The sequence below is a fragment of the Mustela nigripes genome, chromosome 12, assembly GCF_022355385.1.
Source record: "Mustela nigripes isolate SB6536 chromosome 12, MUSNIG.SB6536, whole genome shotgun sequence".
Lineage (NCBI taxonomy): Eukaryota > Metazoa > Chordata > Mammalia > Carnivora > Mustelidae > Mustela > Mustela nigripes.
Window position 1 is genome coordinate 12963047 of NC_081568.1, and position 18268 is coordinate 12981314.

General features: G+C 45.3%; 1 protein-coding gene across 1 annotated transcript; it reads right to left on the reverse strand.

Moving 5' to 3' along the window:
* Window positions 1-4573: 4573 nt before the first annotated feature.
* ZNF622 (zinc finger protein 622) lies at window positions 4574-17907 on the reverse strand. Its single transcript, XM_059416928.1, has 6 exons — window positions 17171-17907; window positions 15889-16149; window positions 15497-15659; window positions 12629-12738; window positions 6037-6180; window positions 4574-4849 (listed from the first exon to the last, which is right to left on the reverse strand). Exons 1-6 carry the CDS (start codon window positions 17790-17792, stop codon window positions 4722-4724), a joined length of 1428 nt encoding a protein of 475 aa, XP_059272911.1. The 5' UTR covers window positions 17793-17907; the 3' UTR covers window positions 4574-4721.
* Window positions 17908-18268: the final 361 nt, after the last annotated feature.

Below are 18268 nucleotides of genomic sequence, written 5' to 3' on the forward strand. Positions count from 1 at the left end.
CGACAGAGGGGTGCAAGACAATGATTTTCTTATGTGTATGGTTCCTGTGGGGCACGGATTTGGGGAGGTCTTACCAAGGTAGGTCTGGCTTGGCATCTCCCAGATGGTTGCCGTCAGCTGTCCGTGGGTACTGCAGGGTCTGAAGACTCCACTGGACTGGGTGTGCTGGCTGGAGCCCTTGGACGCTGGCGGTTGGTGCTGGTGACTGGGACCTCAGCGGGGACCGTCAACCAGAGTGCAGACAGTGACTTCTCCATGCAGCCCGGGCTTTCCTAGAGTGTGACCTCCTGGAGAAGTCACAAATCTTAGATGGTCAGGTGTCCAAAGAAGCAAGGTGAGAGCTGGATTGCATTTTACCACGCTTCTCGGATGTCAGCAGTGTCACTCCTGCTGTATTTCTGTTGGTTATGAGCAAGTCACTAAGGCCAGCCCTGATTCAAGGACAGGGAAGGTAGACCCCACCTCCGCCTGGGAGGAGAGTCAAACAACTAGCAGGCATGTGGTCAAGCTGCCAACTAAACCATGTGTCTTCAGTCTGTACTGTCTCCAAAAGAGTATCAATCAACATATCAAAATAGCAATGAACAAAATTCCAAATGACCTTGAGGTGCCTTTTTCCTGTCTCCCAACCCAAGCGTGCCTAAGAGAAGTTAGCGCACCTCAGGTTGAGAACAGAGAAGAAACGGCAACTGCTCGAGGTGCCTGGGTGGCTCAGTGGGTTAAGCCTCTGCGTTTGGCTCAGGGCATGATCCCAGGTCCTGGAATCGAGTCCCACTGTGGGAATCCATGCTCAGCGGGGGGCCTGCTTCTCCCTTTCCCTCTGCCACTTCCCACCGCTCGTGTTCTGTCTCAAATAAATAAATAAAATCTTAAGAAAAAAATAAAAGAAAGAAAAGAAACAGGTACTGCTAATTGCAGCTTCCATGAATTTGCATCATGTCCCATGAGGTTAGAGTTATCATGGGGTCCGACTCTAGGATAAACTGGGCTCCTACCATAGAGACTCCCCAGCATAGGGCCTTGAAATTTCTTCCACCTAACGGTCCAGCCTGCATCGGTGTGCTGGGCAGGTCTTCTCCATGATGTCATTTTGTGACCCGGGTTTCTTTCCATACTGGCGGTCTGCTGTCCCCTAAGGTGTTAGCCTCTTCTGCATGGGAGACAGTGGCCAATCCCTCACTTCCAGCTGGTGAGAGGAAAAAGGGGCAGATTCTAAAAATGCAGCTTGCTTCTCGGTTGGGAGATGATCCGAACTTCACTCTCATCCATCCCCTCGGCTCACATCTGTTGGCCCAAATTCAGCCACACCAAGCCTGGCCTCGCGGGAGGTTGGGAAGTAGTGTCTGGCTGGGAAGAAGGAAAACAGATTTGGGAATAACAGCCTGGTCCACAAATGATCAATAAATTATATTCTAAAGTTCAAATGTTTGCAGCATTAACAAGCTAATCAAATATTCCTTAACTCCATCAATTTCAGTGTCATCATTAATGTACTAATTGCAAATGAGTCTACATGAATAATGTGATTCTTCAAAGTACTTTACAATTTCACCGGGACTACCAGCAGTCCTCTTGCAAAAGTGTCTGCACACTTAGAGTTAGTAGACATCTCTTACTCGGTCTCCTCCAAATGAAATATTGTGAATTCCAAAAAATATCCAATGGGATCTTAACAGTTTAGAAAGAACGAAGTTGGACCAGAGCAGCTTAATTAAGAATCCACAAATAACCAAAATTGGTTGGGGGCAAAATTTGCTCATATTCTAGGAAAGAAAAGGTGGGATTTTCTTTCATGTGTGTCACGGTTATTTTATTAATGCATGTATCGTATGTGTAACATTAAATTCTATGTATTTCTAGATTTAGAACAAGATTCTTTGCATGGCTTGCTGCAAGTTTAACACGTGCCTAAATGTTCATAGCCCCACAGAGTGTGCTCCCTAGGATGCGATGTGGCTGAGGATTCTGTCTGGGGCTGTTGCAATGTACTAAGAATGCTGCACCAGAAATCACCATCCCTGGTTTCCGTCTGGGAATCCCCAACGCTACCTACGCCTCATAGCCAAGAAACAAAATGGTGCACGAAAGCACTTTCTTCTCCATGAAACACAAATTCACACTTGGCAAAGCAGAAAGAATACATCAAGCCCGTGGCTCGTTTGCAGAGAGGAAGTGCAGTCAGCAAAGCTGCCAAGGGTTTGGGTTACCCGCACAGAGAGAGATCAGGGTTATGCTCTCTCACTTTTGATCCCAGTCTTAAGGTCTCAAGCTAAAGACCGACAAATCCACTCGGCGGGGACATCTGGTCCCGGGAGAACTCCGGGGAGAGGAGCCCAGGTCCTGGCCAGCCAGCCACGGCAGCCAGTGCCACTTTCGTACTCATGAAGAGCTTTTGATAGGATTATCCTGGTGCCCACTGTTCAGACAGCTGACTTAAAGGTAACGGGTGTTGAGGGGAAATCTACAGGAATTTGACTTAACGAAGATTTGCTTTTGGGTACATTTGGTTTCATTCAGATTTAATCAAAAGGAAACGCGTGGGCAAAGGGGTCAAAGTAGAAACTTTGTTTTTTTGTTGTTTTGTTTTGTTTTTTAAAGATTTCATTTATTTATTTGACAGACAGAGATCATAAGTAGGCAGAGAGGCAGGCAAAGAGAGAGGAGGAGGCAGGCTCCCCGCTGAGCAGAGAGCCCGTGGGGCTCGATCCCAGGACCCTGGGATCATGACCTGAGCCGAAGGCGGAGGCTTAACCCACTGAGCCACCCAGGCGCCCCGAAACTTTCAGTTTTAAGTCATGGGAAAGTCATGGGATGAGACATACAGCATGGTGAATATAGTTCAAAATACTGTACCGCATATTTGAAAGTTGCTAAGAAAGTAAAAGTCCTCAGTATAGGGATGCCTGGGTGGCTCAGTTGGTTAAGCAGCTGCCTTTGCCTCAGATCATGATCCTAGGGTGCTGGAATTGAGTCCTGCTTTGGGCTCCTTGCTCAGTGGGGAACCTGCTTCTCTGCCTCTCTGCCTGCTTGTGTTCTCTCTCTCACTGACAAATAAATAAATGAAATCTTAAGGAAAAAAAATAAGTCCTCAGTGTAAAAAAAATTTTTTTTGCAATTATGTATGGGTGATGTTTAAATTTATTTCTTTGCCCTCCTTCCCAATGGCAAATAAACTGTATTTTTATAAAATCATGATGTGGATAGAAGTGATACAGAATTGCTCCGCAAACCCAAAACAGATCTAAGAAGGTTATCTCCTGAAGTTTAGAAAGAAAGAAATAAAGGGAGAGTATTTTGTTGGTCTGCAAACATACTGTCCTCATTACTCTCCAGAGGTCAAGCACTTCAAAGTTAAAAGGGTTTGTATACAAACAAGGTACACAGTGCTGGGCTGGTGGGGTAAACCGTGGGGGCTGGAGACCGCGGGTGTGAGCAGTCATGATCTCAGCGTATCGTGGCGAGTGACAAAAATGCTGAACGAGAAACAAAACTGACAGAAGCTTTAGCACACAGTGTCACGCACACTCAGTGAGGCAGAACTTAAAAACCTACACCGGGTGAACGCTGACATCTTTTTCCTGGGATAATAGATTCAAACACAAGAGAATGAGGGCCTGTGTAAGGAGAATGTCAGAGAACAGGCTAGAGGAGCAAAATTAAAACCAGGGAGTCCTCCCGTTAGTGAGAGTGAACCTGTGTCCTGAGAGAATAGAATCCAACTCTGCATCTGAAGTCTACAGAAAAAGACCTGTGACTGCAAAGGCCCGTGTGTAGCCAGTGAGGGCAGTCACGTTCTCCCAGCGCCCACCCCGGAGAGACCACTGCTCCCACTAAAACGTCAGCCTTCCTCCAGGAGCAGGTGTTCTCTAGAAGGGAGAACTTGAACACTTACTTCGGCAGACTTGTTTAACCACCACAACACTCTGTGAGGTAACAAACATCTCATTTCACAGATTTAAGAAACCAAGTCACTTTTACAAAGTCACATAGTCAACGGGTTTAAGCTTCAGGTTTAAATGTCACACATACGACTGTCTCTCCTGCCCAAGCCACCTAAACGGAATGCTCTTCACGTTGGGCCCTGAGGTCAGTTTTTATTTCTAAAATGAGATCTAAGCATTTTACATTGATTTTCTTACTCAACTAACTGCTCAAGGAAAGGCAGCCCTGGATACGGAGTCGGAATGCACAGCGCTGTCGTGCTTTGTGTGGTCATGTTTAGAAATACAGAACCCTTCCAACAAGCCATCGGCATGCTGCCTACCTTTGCCTGACTTAGAGAAAGTGACTCGTGCCACCTCATGAGCCACAACACATTCAGATGAGTGACAGTCAACTTCCTCTGTAGCTTCCGACCCCCTCATGTAGGTCCTGGTGCCAGAGCAAGGTTCGACCAAGTTCAGGGTGGACAAGTCACGCCTGAGTTTCCCATGTGATTCTGACAGCCAGAAATCAGTCAGAAGCTGCGGCAATGACACACTTGCGGGGCGGCAGTTTGGGTCCCAGAGCCCAGCAGGCCCAGCACAGACATTGGGAAAACATAACCTTTAAACCCAGAAACGACACTGAAAAGCCACCGAGATTCTGACTTTTATTCTTAGGTCAGAACAGATAAAGTACAAGGAGAAGGAGCAGCGAAAAGGGTCTGTCCTACAATCCAGCTCCTGCTGGTCCTCAGGACACTGGGGCAAGAGGCGGGTCACGCAATCCTTGGCAGACCCTCAGAATCTCACTTGCGGCCGGAAGTGCAGCTGCTTGGTGGCGTTGTTCTTCATCCCAGTCTTCAGCAGCCACTTGGATTTCATCCTCTGGACATACTGCATGTCCCGCTCGCGCGCAAGTGCCGCTCCTGTGGCGGTGAAAGGGACAAGCAGTGAGGCAAAGGTTTGTTATTTGTGATCAGGAAAAAATCCAATCTTTACAGAGAATCTCAAGGCTGGTTGGGGGGGGAGGTGGTCTCTGGGTTCTTAGATTTAAAGAAGAGCTGCTAACCTGGGTGGGGTCTCCATGGCACGAGCGTGAGGGTCACGTGCCCCCGAAACTACGTACAACAACCCGTACTTGCACACATTCCTCGAGGAGAAGCCTCACCTGGACAGGTCTATAAACCCCAAAAGTAATTTTCCATTGATCAAAGGTGACAGAGAGAGGCAGAGACCATAAATAGAGTCAGACAATGTAGTCCCTGACGAGAGCAAGACAAAGTCAGTGTCCGCTAGATTTAAGTGGCTTCTCAGCTCCTAGGCAGCCAGAGAAGGCAGCCACGTGTTTATATATAAACACAGCGGCACTGAACATGGATTTTATCTGTCCAGGGCTTTCCATGACATCCTGAGGCAGCTCCTTTGTCTGCTTCCACTGTCCTCCAGTGGACCGACATTCTCCCTGAAGATCTTAGCATTGAGCTGCACAGAGCAGACACATCAGAATAGATTTAAATAATTTGATACTGATGAGGTTTCAGAGCTTAGCAATTTCAAGGGCCTCTTTTATTCCTCCAACTCTTATTACATTTTCTATGGGAAAACTACAAGGAGTGACAGCCTTTATTACATCTGTGTACTGGATCATACGTGCACTAGGACAGTCTACCCGCACAACTCTGCCAGGCGGGTCCTAGTATTTTCTCAATTTTATAAATGAGGAAACAGAGGCTTAGGTACCTTGAATTACTCACACTCGTCATTTAAGAACCACTTCATGTATCAAGTAAGTCATGTCTGACTCCATAGCTCAAGTTATTTGCCCCAAGGACACTAGTTAATTTCAACCTTTGTTGGGGACTTATTTCTGCAACTATTATCTCTATGCCGTTGTAGAAAATTACTGTGCCAGGAATATGAGGTTTGTAAGTAATGGAGCTTTGGGCTTATTGCCATAAATGTATCTAGTAGTCATGAAAGTCCCCAGGGCCCAGAAACTAAGTCTCCTCTAGGGAGGATCCCTAAGGACAACATAAATGGAGAGGACTTTGCCCAAAGCCCGTCTTGTAATACGAGTTCCTGGGCTGGTCCCCGGCTGCAGGTATCAACACACCTGTGCTGCCTGTCCATCCCAGGGCTCTGTACTGCTGGAGTATCCGGCCCACGGCCTTCCGATTCTTAGCAACGGCCACAGCTCTCGACAAGCCAAATCGCTGTTTGTAGTATCTCATCAAGGAACGGTGACCCAGTCTGGCACCTGTTTTTCAAAAAAGCAAGATGGAAACGCTGAATTGGATAGTTTTTCAAGCTACAGCTACAGAGCAAGGACTTTCCCAATCAGACTCTTAAGAGGATCTAGCTGGAAAATGGATATCTGCTAGAAGAAACAATACTCTACCTGCTGAAAAGAAAAAAAAAGATGAAGTAGCATAGTAAAAAATGAAAGACAGAAAATCAAAACGCAGAGGGATCTTTTAAAAAAGAGAATGGCAAGTCAATGTTACATGAAATACTCAGAATCTTGTACTTACTTATATCCAATATGCCTCTCTAGAAATTCACACAGCAACACCTACTAATGTGGATCACAGGCCCAAGGAAGGAGATATTACCTGTTTTTTTGTTTTTGTTTTAAACACAAAGATAAAGTACACAATAATCCTGATGCTTAAAATCTTAAAGTCATAGTCTGGGTCTAAGTAAAAAACCAATCCACCGTTCTTTTGCTTAAATTCTCTGTAGTGGTGGTTCTCAAACAGGGATCATTCTTTCCTCCAGGGACATTTGACACCGACTGGAGACATTTTTGGTATTACACCTGGAGGGGCACTACCAGCAACTGGTGGAGAGAGATCAAGGAATCACTAAACAGCCCACAATGCACAGGACAGTCCTCCACAACAAAGAATTACCTGGCCTAAAAGGTCACTACACTGAGAAACCCTGCCCTGCTGTCTTCTATAGGACGGAAGTCATCTGGTGAGTTAGAATTTTAAAGGATCGTCAAGCTGAATTCCCCCTACAGCTTTTGCTTATCTAGAATGATCTGGTAGAACTACACAAGTCAATCATGCTTTCAGAAATGAATTACTACAGACTACCCAGCCCCTTACAGGAAGAGTGTGCGGAGCCTCAGCTTTGCAGCAGGTGGAGGGGAAGCGGGCAGGTTTCAGTGACGACTAAATTCCAGGCTCTGTCAGAGCAGCGGCTCTCACCAGGTGCTCCTGGAACACTGGTCTCAGCATTTCCCAAGAGTAATCGAAATACAACACTAAATATGATTCTCTCACAAGAATATCAATCAAATACCTTCCCAGACAGATGTAAACAATTCAACAACAGCCTCCATACACCGGGTGTGAAGCAGCTATTTCCACTGAGCCTGAGTACAGGAACTATGGCTAGACAGAACCACGTGTATGGCTTCTAGGAAGATTTTACACTTACATATATAAAACCATTTCTTTCAGAATCTTTTGTATAGAAAGACCATAAACTGGAGACTATAAATACTGCAGATCTATCTGCTTTTAGGATCTAGACCCTCCATTTATAAGAAAAAAATTCTGTAAGCAGGTTATTTGAAGACCTTAAACCTGGGGCAAGCTACCTAGGAAATAGTTTGCTTGCTACACAGACATGGGAAAGGAATTACTTTCAGTTGATTGGTTTTTGTGATAGGATGTAAGAGATGTCCCAAAAAACCCCTTTCAATTCAGGGATGATTTGGCTTTTGGATACAATACGGATGAAACCTGTTTCCTTGAATCTGATTCTCCTGGCAGCCTTAGAGTTAACAAAGCTCCAAGACCACAAGAAATGAGTAAAAAGCAGCTGACAGATACAGACTCAAACTTAAATGACGGCTGCCGTGGCAGGAGACCCTAGCATAGTTAGTATCATTTTCTATTTATAAGAAGAGGTCAGGATGCTCCAGGTGTGCAATGCTCAAAATCATTACATGATAATGCTGATCATGAGAACAAAGTAAACCGATGTACTTATAGTCTTAAGCAGCTTTGGACATATTGAGGAAAATCCTTGAAAAGGTTTCGTTACTCAATGCCAAAGTTTCTGCAGCCAGCCAGGGAACTGAAAACACACACTGCTGAGAGCTACCCCTGCCCCACCCCGTGTCAATGACAGTGAGCCCCTAACAGTGAGCCCTAAGAATAACATGCTTGCACAGCTCAACGTGAAGGCCCTCCTCAAGGAAAATTATTTGTAGAACACAATGTGACTGCCCAATAAGGAACACATGGGGTATGTCTTAGTTATGTAGAGCCACAATCTGTCCATCTACCTTTCAACATAGCAATAACCACATGTGAAATGTTGGCTCCTACTTAAAAACTGTCCACTCTTAACAAACAGCCTTATAATGGAAGCTATTATACAGTGGAAAAGCAAGGATCTCCAACTGTAATTTTCCGAAGACTATACATTCTCATAAATCCACCACCAGTTTCATCCGGCTACTCAGCGGCTAACCGGATGTGTCTTTCACACTAACTTACTCCACAGGAGCTGCAGAGCACGGAACGGGAACTCAAGGAATGGAAGCTTCACAAGAAATGCTCACAGTGCCCTCTACCGGATGTTCTTTGTCACTGGCTCTGGGATCACCTATTTGAAACTAGATTTAAAACCAGTTGAAAGCAGACCCTACTCAGTGTGGCTGATTAAATGACACCAAGCTCTCCACATGAGAATCCTTCTCAAATTAGCTTCATGCCGACAGTCAAGTGACTGAGTATAAGTGAAAAGGTGTCTGAAAGGTAAATTTGCTCAAAGCCGTCAGCGGGTGATTGAACACACCACTAACTGTTAAGACCGCTCCGTATTTACAGCGCTTATTCAGAGATCTCCCAAACTCCTGGTTCATTAGAAAACCTCCCAAACCAGTACTGAGACGTAAGAGAAAACCAATGACTAGAAACCATCATATCTCATCATAATCAAGATTGACCGAAGGATGACTAGTTTTTAAGATAAGATGATAGAAGTATGGGTGATATAAAAAAAGAGGGATCAGTATAGCTGGAAGAAATTTCAGAACACTAGCAGTCTTTGATTTACTGACAAAGCTATGTTTTGTCATTATTTAAACAGATTCTGTAAAGGTTTCCGCGATCATCTGTGAAGACCCATGAAGGTAGCGACTGGCGGCAGTGTACTAAGATATCATTAGTGGCTCTTAATCTTCTCCAGGTCAGAGGTGCTTTTGAAAAACTACAGCATTTCCCCCAGGAAAAATGTACTTACCCACACAGCAACCCCCCCCCCCCCCGCAAAATAAAATAAAAAAATAAATAAATAAAAATGCATGGCACACACGGGTGACTTTCAAGATTTATTTTTTCTTTTTGAGAGAGAGGGTGCGTATGCACTCACAAGCAGGGGGAGGGCCAGAGGCAGAGGCAGAAGCAAACTCCCCGCTGAGTAGGGAGTCTGATTTGGGGCCCTCAATCCCAGGACCTGGAGACCATGACCTGAGCCAAAGGCACACACTGAACTGACTGAGCCACCCCACACAGCTGACCTTAATCACTATGGTCTCTCCCCAAGAAAATGCACATACTCACAGAAAAAAAAAAAAAAAAAAAAGCGTATGGTGTATGGTCTGGTTAAGAATCTGTGGGGAAAGGTAGTATGTGACTGCTGGTTAGGTCCTTCCTGAGTCTGTCTAAAAGTACAGGATTTCAGAGTAATACCAAACTACTTACCATTCTTCATTACTTCCAAATTAATATAAAAGAGCTGTCCTGAGGTTTATTATCTAATATTTTAAAATAATGTGACTCAGTAGGTGGACCAGCAGCAGTTAGCAAGGAAACCCAGGCCTTAAAAACCATGGAAATTAAACCTTCCAATTAATCTCCTGCCACTTTCTCCCCCGACTGCATGAGAATGGAGAGACAAGCAAACTGCTCCCCAGTGCTTCGGGCCAATGATTCCAAGCCCCCGGGGCCCCTTCTTAGCTCACAGTGGTTTCTTCTGCTCTGCTTCTCCTAGTCTGTGGCAGGCCCAAGGGGATCAACCTTGCTTTCCTTTTAAAGTCACCTCCAACTTCTCAACCACTCGGTCAACACACATTTATCTGGCTCTCGTGTGCCTGAGACCCTGTGCTGAGATGAAAGAAGCGATCTTTCCCTGAGAAGTAATGGGCGAAGACAGGCAAGCAAGCCAAGAACAAAGGGAAGGAGGAGAGGAACGGTACTACAGATATCCTGTATATCCTAGTAGCCCGGGAGCAGGAGACTCTCCATACTCAGGGGGCAGGAGCTGAGTTGAAAAAGCTGATGCAAGAGTGAACCCAAGTCTTAAAGGAGGAGCAGCAGTAAGACAGAGAGGCACTAGCCATGCCAAGTCCCAGAAGGAAACTGCCAGGGGGTGGGTAAAGGAAGAGCAAGGTGGGCGCCCCCCCGCCCTGCGGTGTGGGAAGACCCGCGGCAGATACGACTCTACCGGAAAAGCAATGGCTCCCCCTGGAGGAATTCCAGAGGAAAAAGAAAAGAGACCGGCATCTGTTTCAGGAACAATATCGAGTGATGGATGGAGTGGAAACCGGATTGGAGATGGACATATGTCGGTAATGGTGACACAGACAAGTGTTAAAGAGAAGACAAAAAAATATTCAAAAGCTGTTCAGGATTCGCACTTAGTAACTGTTTTGATGTGGGAGAGGAAGAGAGCATCCTAACAAGATGCCCATCTGGGGCCTTGGCTAATCTTAGAAAATTCAATAACCCTAGGAAATCCTAGGAAAATGTGTTTTCTACACACGCAAAAACAAACAAACAAAAACTCCTAAGTTACAAAAGTTTTATGTTTTGATGAAAATTTCTCCCCAGTACACTGCATTTCTTAAACAGGTTATGCTCACTCATTGTTGTGCACATTTTAGTACAGAACACACTGAAGGCAATGCAAAGCTTTTTTTCTGCCATAATGTATTGGAATTTTCACCAGAGGAAGACTACAAGAGGTTTCCTGTGATAGATTTCGGCCTGTTTTGCTAATGTCTGGCACAGGTCACAATACTGGGCCTGCGACCTTTCTCATCACTGTCACTCCTTACAGTGTTACAGTGTAACTCCTTGTATCTTCAAGAGAGTTTCTGCTGCCCTTTCCTTCTACTGTCATACTTTAAAGCTGCCTTTAGCCTTAAAAGGTAATTATTCCAAGTTAAAGAGAGTTGTCTGTATCTAAGCAGTGATATTCTATATGAAAAGCAGTAATATAAGACAGCTTCCTCATCACAGTCATTTCCATGAGCAGGAGAGCTACTCCTGCCCCCAACATTGCTGCAAATCTCCCATGGCAAGGTAAGAAAGTAGAGAAAAAGGATTCACTGACTATGCTCTTGGGTCAATTATTCAACCCATCTAAGTTGCAACTGGCTCACAGGTCAAATAAGGACATGGAATCTAACTCACACGCTAGTAAAGATAGAACAGTATACCCAGCTACCATGCTAACTGCTCAGTAAATACCACTTACTATTAGGATCTTATTAGCTTTACTGTTCTATTCCCTTTCCTTCTCATAGGTGTCTTCCGCAGTTTCTCTCCTTCTTATTAGCTCACCATAACACTGTGAACAATATGGGGTGCTTCTCATATTCACGTTTTTCCCCCCACCTTATCATACCTGGGATAAATTCCCACATCCGTTAAATGTTCCCTAAAGTAGCAGGCATAATTCAAACTCCAAGCCTCCCAACCATAAGTAGAATACAAAGAGGCAACCGCATACTGTTAAGCAGATATTCCCGGGACACACTACCAGCTGGAAGTCTGAGCAACACGAGGAAACAGGAATCAGTGCGAAGAATAAGAGTAGGACCATGCAAGTGAACCCGAATGTTCACAGCAGCAAGGTCCACAACAGCCAAACTGTGGAACAAACCTAGATGTCCATCAAAAGATGAATGGATAAAGAAGATGTGGTACATATATACAAGGGAATACACTGCAGCTATCACAAGAAATGAAATCTTGCCATTTGTGACCATGTGGCTGAAACTAGAGGGTATTATGCTGAGTGAAATAAGTTAAGTCAATCAGAGAAAAACAAGTATCATATGATCTCTCTGGTATGAGGAAGTTGAGAGGCAGGGCAGGGGTCCGTGGGGGGAGGGAGGAAAAAAATGAAACAAGATGGGATTGGGAGGGAGAAAAACCGTAAGGGACTCTTAAGCTCACAAAACAAACTGAGGGTTGCTGGGGGGCGGGGTAGGGATAGGATGGTTGGGTTATGGACACTGGGGAGGGTATGTGCTAGGGTGAGTGCTGTGAAATGGGTAAGCCTGATGATTCACAGACCTGCACCCCTGGGGCAAATAATACATTTTATGTTAATAAAAATAATTAAGAAAAAAAAGAGTAGTGCCATGATTTATAAGAAAACCCGAAATGAGGCAATAATTCTAATAAAGAGCCAAATGGAAATATCTATATATTTGAAAGGAAATGACTGATACAGCATTTGGAATCCTAAGAGAAGTAAGCAAAGACACTGATTTAATTTCAACAGAACAGCTAACACAGAGCTAAGTGGCAACCTTCAGAGTTAACCGTGTATCTGGGAACACAAAATTTAAAGTTCAAGCACCTCCCTCAGAATGGAAGAGGACTGATGGAACATGCCTCTCTAATCATCTCACCGCCACTGAGCTATTTATCTTTGACAAATACACTTACCAGAAGGTAGAATCAGCTCCATGGTTTCATCATCATAGCCTAACAGCCTTTCTGAGCACAACTCGGCTTCATCAGGGAACTCCCCTTCCTTGTAATCAGGATAGCTACTCCTGTAACAGTGGCATGAAGAATGGCATTAATAAAAAGACTAATACCTCAAATATAACTGAAGGACAAACTGTATTTGCAAAATGGCAAACCCACTAGTTACCAAAAAGCAGGAAGTAAACGGCCGCAGGGACGACAAGCTGAAGGGGTTAGAGAGAAACGAGCGCGGTGGCACGCTCTGTGATGAAAATAAGCAAGTGACCTCTAAACTCAGGATGGATCGGACCTACGTGTAAAATGGGAAACTAAAAGAATGTCTAGAATATAACATGGGAGAAAATCTAGATGACTTATGGGTTTGGTGAGGACTTTTTACATATACCACCAAAGGCACGATCCATGAAAGGAATAATCGATAAGCCGGACTTCATTAAAATGAAAAAACTTTTGCTCACTGCTTAAAATGAAAAAAACAGAAGCCATATCACTTCTTGGCCTTTGGCTAAGATCAAGTGTAAAACAGAAGCCATAAACTACGAAAAAATATTTGCAGAAGGCACATCTGATAAAGGACCATTGTTCAAAATACACAAAAAAATCTTAAAACTCAGTAAGAATATAAACCAGATCTTAAAATGGGGCAAAGACCTTACTGGGCACCTTGCTAAGATATACAGATTATAAATGAACATGAAAAAGATGCTTCCTCTCATGTCATCAGGGAAATGCAAAACCAAATGCGGTAACACCACACACTTCTTAAAATGGCCAATATGCATTTTGGTGGATGGCGCATTTTGCAAGACAGCTGGGCCACAAAACGGTGCAGGTGTTTTGCAAGACAGCTGGGCATCCTTGAAAACCAAACATACTCTTACCACAGGATACAGCAACTGGGTTGTTTGGTATTCATCCAAAGAAGCTGAAAACATGTCAACACAAAAACCTGCACACTGATGGTTATAGCAGCTTTATCCGTAACTGCCCACACCTGGAAGCCACCAAAACATCCTTCAGTAGGTGAGTGGGGTCAACTGTGGTGTATCTGGACAATGGAACAGAATTCCTACTCAAAAGAAATGAACCATCAAGCCATGATAAGACACGGAGAAAACTTTAATGCCTATTACTAAGTGAAAGAAGCCAGTCTGAAAAGACAAGGAGAGAAGAACAGGTGAACTCCATACAACTTTCAGGGCAGCGACACTACTCTGCATGAGACTGTAACGGTAGACACGTCATGACGCATTTGTCCAAACCTACTAAATGCACAACGCTAACAGTGAACCCTAATATAAACCATGCACTTGGTGATAATGGGGTGTTAATGTAAGCTCATCAATTCCAACAAATATACCACTCGGGAGGGATGTCCATAATGAGGGAGGTCATGCATGTATGGATGTGGGAGATACGAGAAATCTCTGTAACCTGCTCAAATTTGCTGTTAACATAAAATTGTGATTAAAAAAAGCAAAAAGACTGAGCAAATGACCTATAACTAAATCCTTTCACCTATTTGTTTCTCCCTAAGAGGGTTGCCAGGTAGGAAGAGGAGGAAAACGGGGAGCTGGAAATGCAGCACTCCTCAATTTAACCATTCTAAAAACAAGTTCTAGAACAGTGCCATCCAACAGAATTCTGTAATCATAGAAGCTTTCTATACTTGTGTGTCCAATATAGGAGCTACTAGTTATATGTACTTTTAAGCATTGAGCTCTGAAATCTAGGTAATACAACTAAAGCACTGAATTTCTAAATTTTAAATTTAATTTCTAATTAACTTACATGGCTGCATGAATACACCAACCATTTGCCAATTTGGACTGTGCAATTCCAGAAGAATTTCTATGTTCCCAGAAATGTTCTCAATGATACACCGACAATTACTGGAGAATTATACATTAAAATGTTAACAGTAAGACAGATAACCCAATCCCAACAAAGAAACAGACAAAAGACTTGATCAAACACTTCATAAGCGATATCCAAAAGACCAATTACGTAAAAGTGTTTTCAACTACATTAATTATCATGAGGGAAATGCAAATTAAAGCCACAATCCAGACACCAAAATGGCTGAAAAGAAAAACTTTTGCTCAATGCAGAAGAAGAATGAGAAATCAGGAGGAACATGCAAAAGGATGATTTAAAAGAATAGGACTTTTCTGAACACATGTATCTGGAGACCATGCATGCTTGACACAGTAATTACACACAATGCTTGTGTGCTATACAAATAGATACCTTTGACCTGCGCTAGGTCAAAGGTATTATGATACTATATTAGCTGTTCAAAAGTGCCTGGCACAGATTCCTTGCATCATGGACGAATTATCCAACTTTCTAGTTAAGGGTGAACCACCTATGGGATAATGTCACCATCAAATGCCTGGGACTGGCTGAGGTCAGCAACCACCTCCATTCCCTTGGGAGACAGCTTGTGATTCAAGGACTCTCAGGGAAACCAAGACATGAAATCTAATTTCCTCCCTCTGTTCACAAGGTTAGGCAAAGCTGAGCTCCTAACCATTTAAACCACAAAAAAAGAAACACAAGTTTTAAAGTCAGACAAACTTCAGTGTGGGCCTGAGATTGTCTCTTCATCCTATCTTTTATTAAATGTGTGTGCTCAACTCCCACAGTCTGTTTCTTATCCATAAAATGAGAGGGAACAACTACCCACACAGAAGCGTTACAAAAGTTATAAAGCATATATTGTACTGTGCTGGACCCGTGTCAGGCTGCGGGACATTTAGTAGCAATTCAATGCAAATGTGATGACCTCGCTTTGCTTCACATCACAAACTACAGACTTACCTAAAATCATAGAAGTCTGCAAATTCCAAAGCAGCATCGCCATCTGCGAAGAGCTTACAGTGGCTTTTGTCGTTCATGTGTGCCTGTACGGCTTCCGTGGAGTAGAACGACTTCCCTTTCTCGTTGCACCACAAGCAAATCTTCCCAACACCAACTTTCTCTCCTGAAAAAATAATTCGAGGACAACATGTAAGAGGACAAAAAGTAATCTGCAGCCAGATTAAAGCTCACAACTTATCGCCACAATTCAAAAAACATGCATTAAGTTTTTGATCTTTACAAAATAAGCACATAAATCAAAGATGGACGGGAAATGAAAAACGAATGTTCCCTTAAAACTTGTCCCCAATAATGTGGTATTTCCTCATTAAAAGGAAAACTATTGTACTTACCCAAATATCTAATCAGTCCCTTAAGATCTGAAAGATATTCTATATCAGGAATAAAGAAGCTGTGGACTTTAGTCATATGAGCCACATTCTTCACAAGAGAGCTTGAATGATGGGGACAAAATAAGCAGTCTGTTATGGGGATGGCACCAGCGAAGGGGCCTCTCCCAGCCTCCTCCCCCTCTGCATCCGGTTCCTCTGCTTCGTCCGTGGCGTCAGCGTCCTCATATTCCAACTCCTCTTCAGAATCCATATCTTCCCAATCTTCAAGCCAGAGATTTGAAAAAACCGTTAGTTTAAGAAAGTGGTAACTGCATTTGAAGAAACTGCAAAGATTCACAAACATGAGATGGTACAGTCTTTCGTCTGGGGGGACAGAATGCCAGTTACATCCAAGGACAAACCGTCTTTGAAGATCTCAATTTTAGCTGGTCCATTTACACAGAGTTTGTATCGCTCAAAGTTTCCTGATCTTTCTCTTCCTGCATACAGTAAAGTGGAGGGAGTCTTGTCCTTCCCTAAGCCTGTATGAACACAATCAGTGTAACTGGACGTAGGAAGAAGGTAGGAAAGACTAAATAGCTCATAAAATCAAGGAGGCTCAGTTGCTGGCCCCAGCTCCACATTTCAGGTTAGCTAGCTCCTGCTGAAGCCTTCCCTTTGTGTTTTAACCAACTACATTAAGTGCAAAGCCGTGGACACTAGAAACCCAGAATTACAAACCCTACATACGTCGGTGTGGGCAGTGACACGTCCTCTCCGATGCCTATGTCAAAGGCCTCCTCATTCAAAACAGAAACCACCGATCCATGCCATAACTCTAAGTAAGAACCTATTCCTGGGGCGCCTGGGTGGCTCAGTGGGTTAAGCCGCTGCCTTCGGCTCAGGTCATGATCTCAGGGTCCTGGGATCGAGTCCCGCATCAGCCTCTCTGCTCAGCAGGGAGCCTGCTTCTCTATCTCTCTCTCTCTCTCTGGCTGCTTCTCCGTCTACCTGTGATCTCTGTCAAATTAATAAATAAAATCTTTAAAAAAAAAAAAAAAGAACCTATTCCTCCCCGCCCTCGCCCCCGGTTGGGCTCCAACAGTTACAACAGTTAACTCAGCAGACAAAATCCCCCGTGGGGACGATGGCCAGACGAGTCACTTCAGAAAGGACCGAAAACGGCCCGCACTCGCCATTTCCACTTAAAAAGCGGGCGCCTCCTCGCCTCCGACTTCGAGGATACACCGGGAACCCGGGGAGGTTCCAGACAGGGGACATCTGGACACGGGGAGGCCATTACCTTCTTCATCCAGGTCCTCCTCACTCTCCTCCTCCTGCTGCTGCTTTGTGAACTTCTTCGCCTGCTGCTCAAACCACTGGAGCCGGGGAGGCTTCTCGGCCGGGTCCCGCTCGTGAGCCGCACGTCCCGCGCGGGCCAGCGCCGCGGGGCTCCTGGGCGGCGACTCCTCCGGCGCCGCGGGGGCCTTCTTGGGCGACAGGGACGGCTGGGCCTTGATGGCCTGCTGGATGGCCGCGTTCATGGCATCCTTGTCCACGCCGTCCACGCCCAGCCCCTTCTCCAAGTTCTTTTCGTTCATCATCTCCACTTGGCGACTCACGGCGCGCACGGCCTTCTTCTCCAGCTCCACGTGCCGCCGGGACTTGAGGTGGTTTTCGTAGGCGTTGAACGAGGCAAACTTCTTGCTGCAGACGGTGCAGTAGGTGGCCGTGCCCTTGCTCTCCTGCTCCGTCACGGCCCGCTGCGCCCGCACGCGCTCCTGGAAACCCTCGGCCGTGACCGGGGCCATGTCGGCCACCTTGCGCTTCAGGTTGTAGCGGTGCCAATCCGTCTTGTAGTGCGCCCGCTGCACGTCCGCGTCGCCGAACGCCACCCGGCAGGTGATGCAAGTGTACGTCGCCATCGCCAGGGCCGAAATAAGAGGCGGCCGGGGCAGAGTTCTAGCGACGTCAGTCTTAACGCCACCAGACGCTCAAACCTCTACTCGCCTCAAAGCCCAACAAATACTACACCAGACGCCGCCTTCCAGGCTGGATCTGTGAGAACTTCCGGCACACTAGGGAAGTTATGCTCAGCTGGACAGGAAGTCCCGCCTCTCGATCTGCAGCTGCGTTCCCCGCCCGTCCCGGAAGGCCCAGGAAGGCCTGGGACTAACCAGGCCCCGCCCAGTCGGTCTGCAGTGGATGTTGACTGAGTTGTTCTGAGGTGGATGTTGATCAGAGGGGGCATGAGGTGGGCGTTGACTGGGCCAGCCCGAGGCGGGTGTTGATTGGGCCAGCCTGAGGTAGGTGTTGACCAGACCAGCCTGAGGTGGGTTGTGATTGGGCCAGCCTGAGGTAGGTGTTGACCAGACCAGCCTGAGGTGGGTTGTGATTGGGC

Bases quoted from the DNA above. Each gene is read 5' to 3' on its own strand.
- ZNF622 (XM_059416928.1), bottom strand. From the start codon at position 17,792: ATGGCGACGTACACTTGCATCACCTGCCGGGTGGCGTTCGGCGACGCG. The intron at 16,150-17,170 runs GTAATGGCCTCC...TCTGGCTTGAAG, and splicing joins GGAGGACCTGGATGAAGAAG to ATTGGGAAGATATGGATTCT. The intron at 4,850-6,036 runs GTGTGTTGATAC...TCACCGCCACAG, and splicing joins GGGATGGACAGGCAGCACAG to GAGCGGCACTTGCGCGCGAG.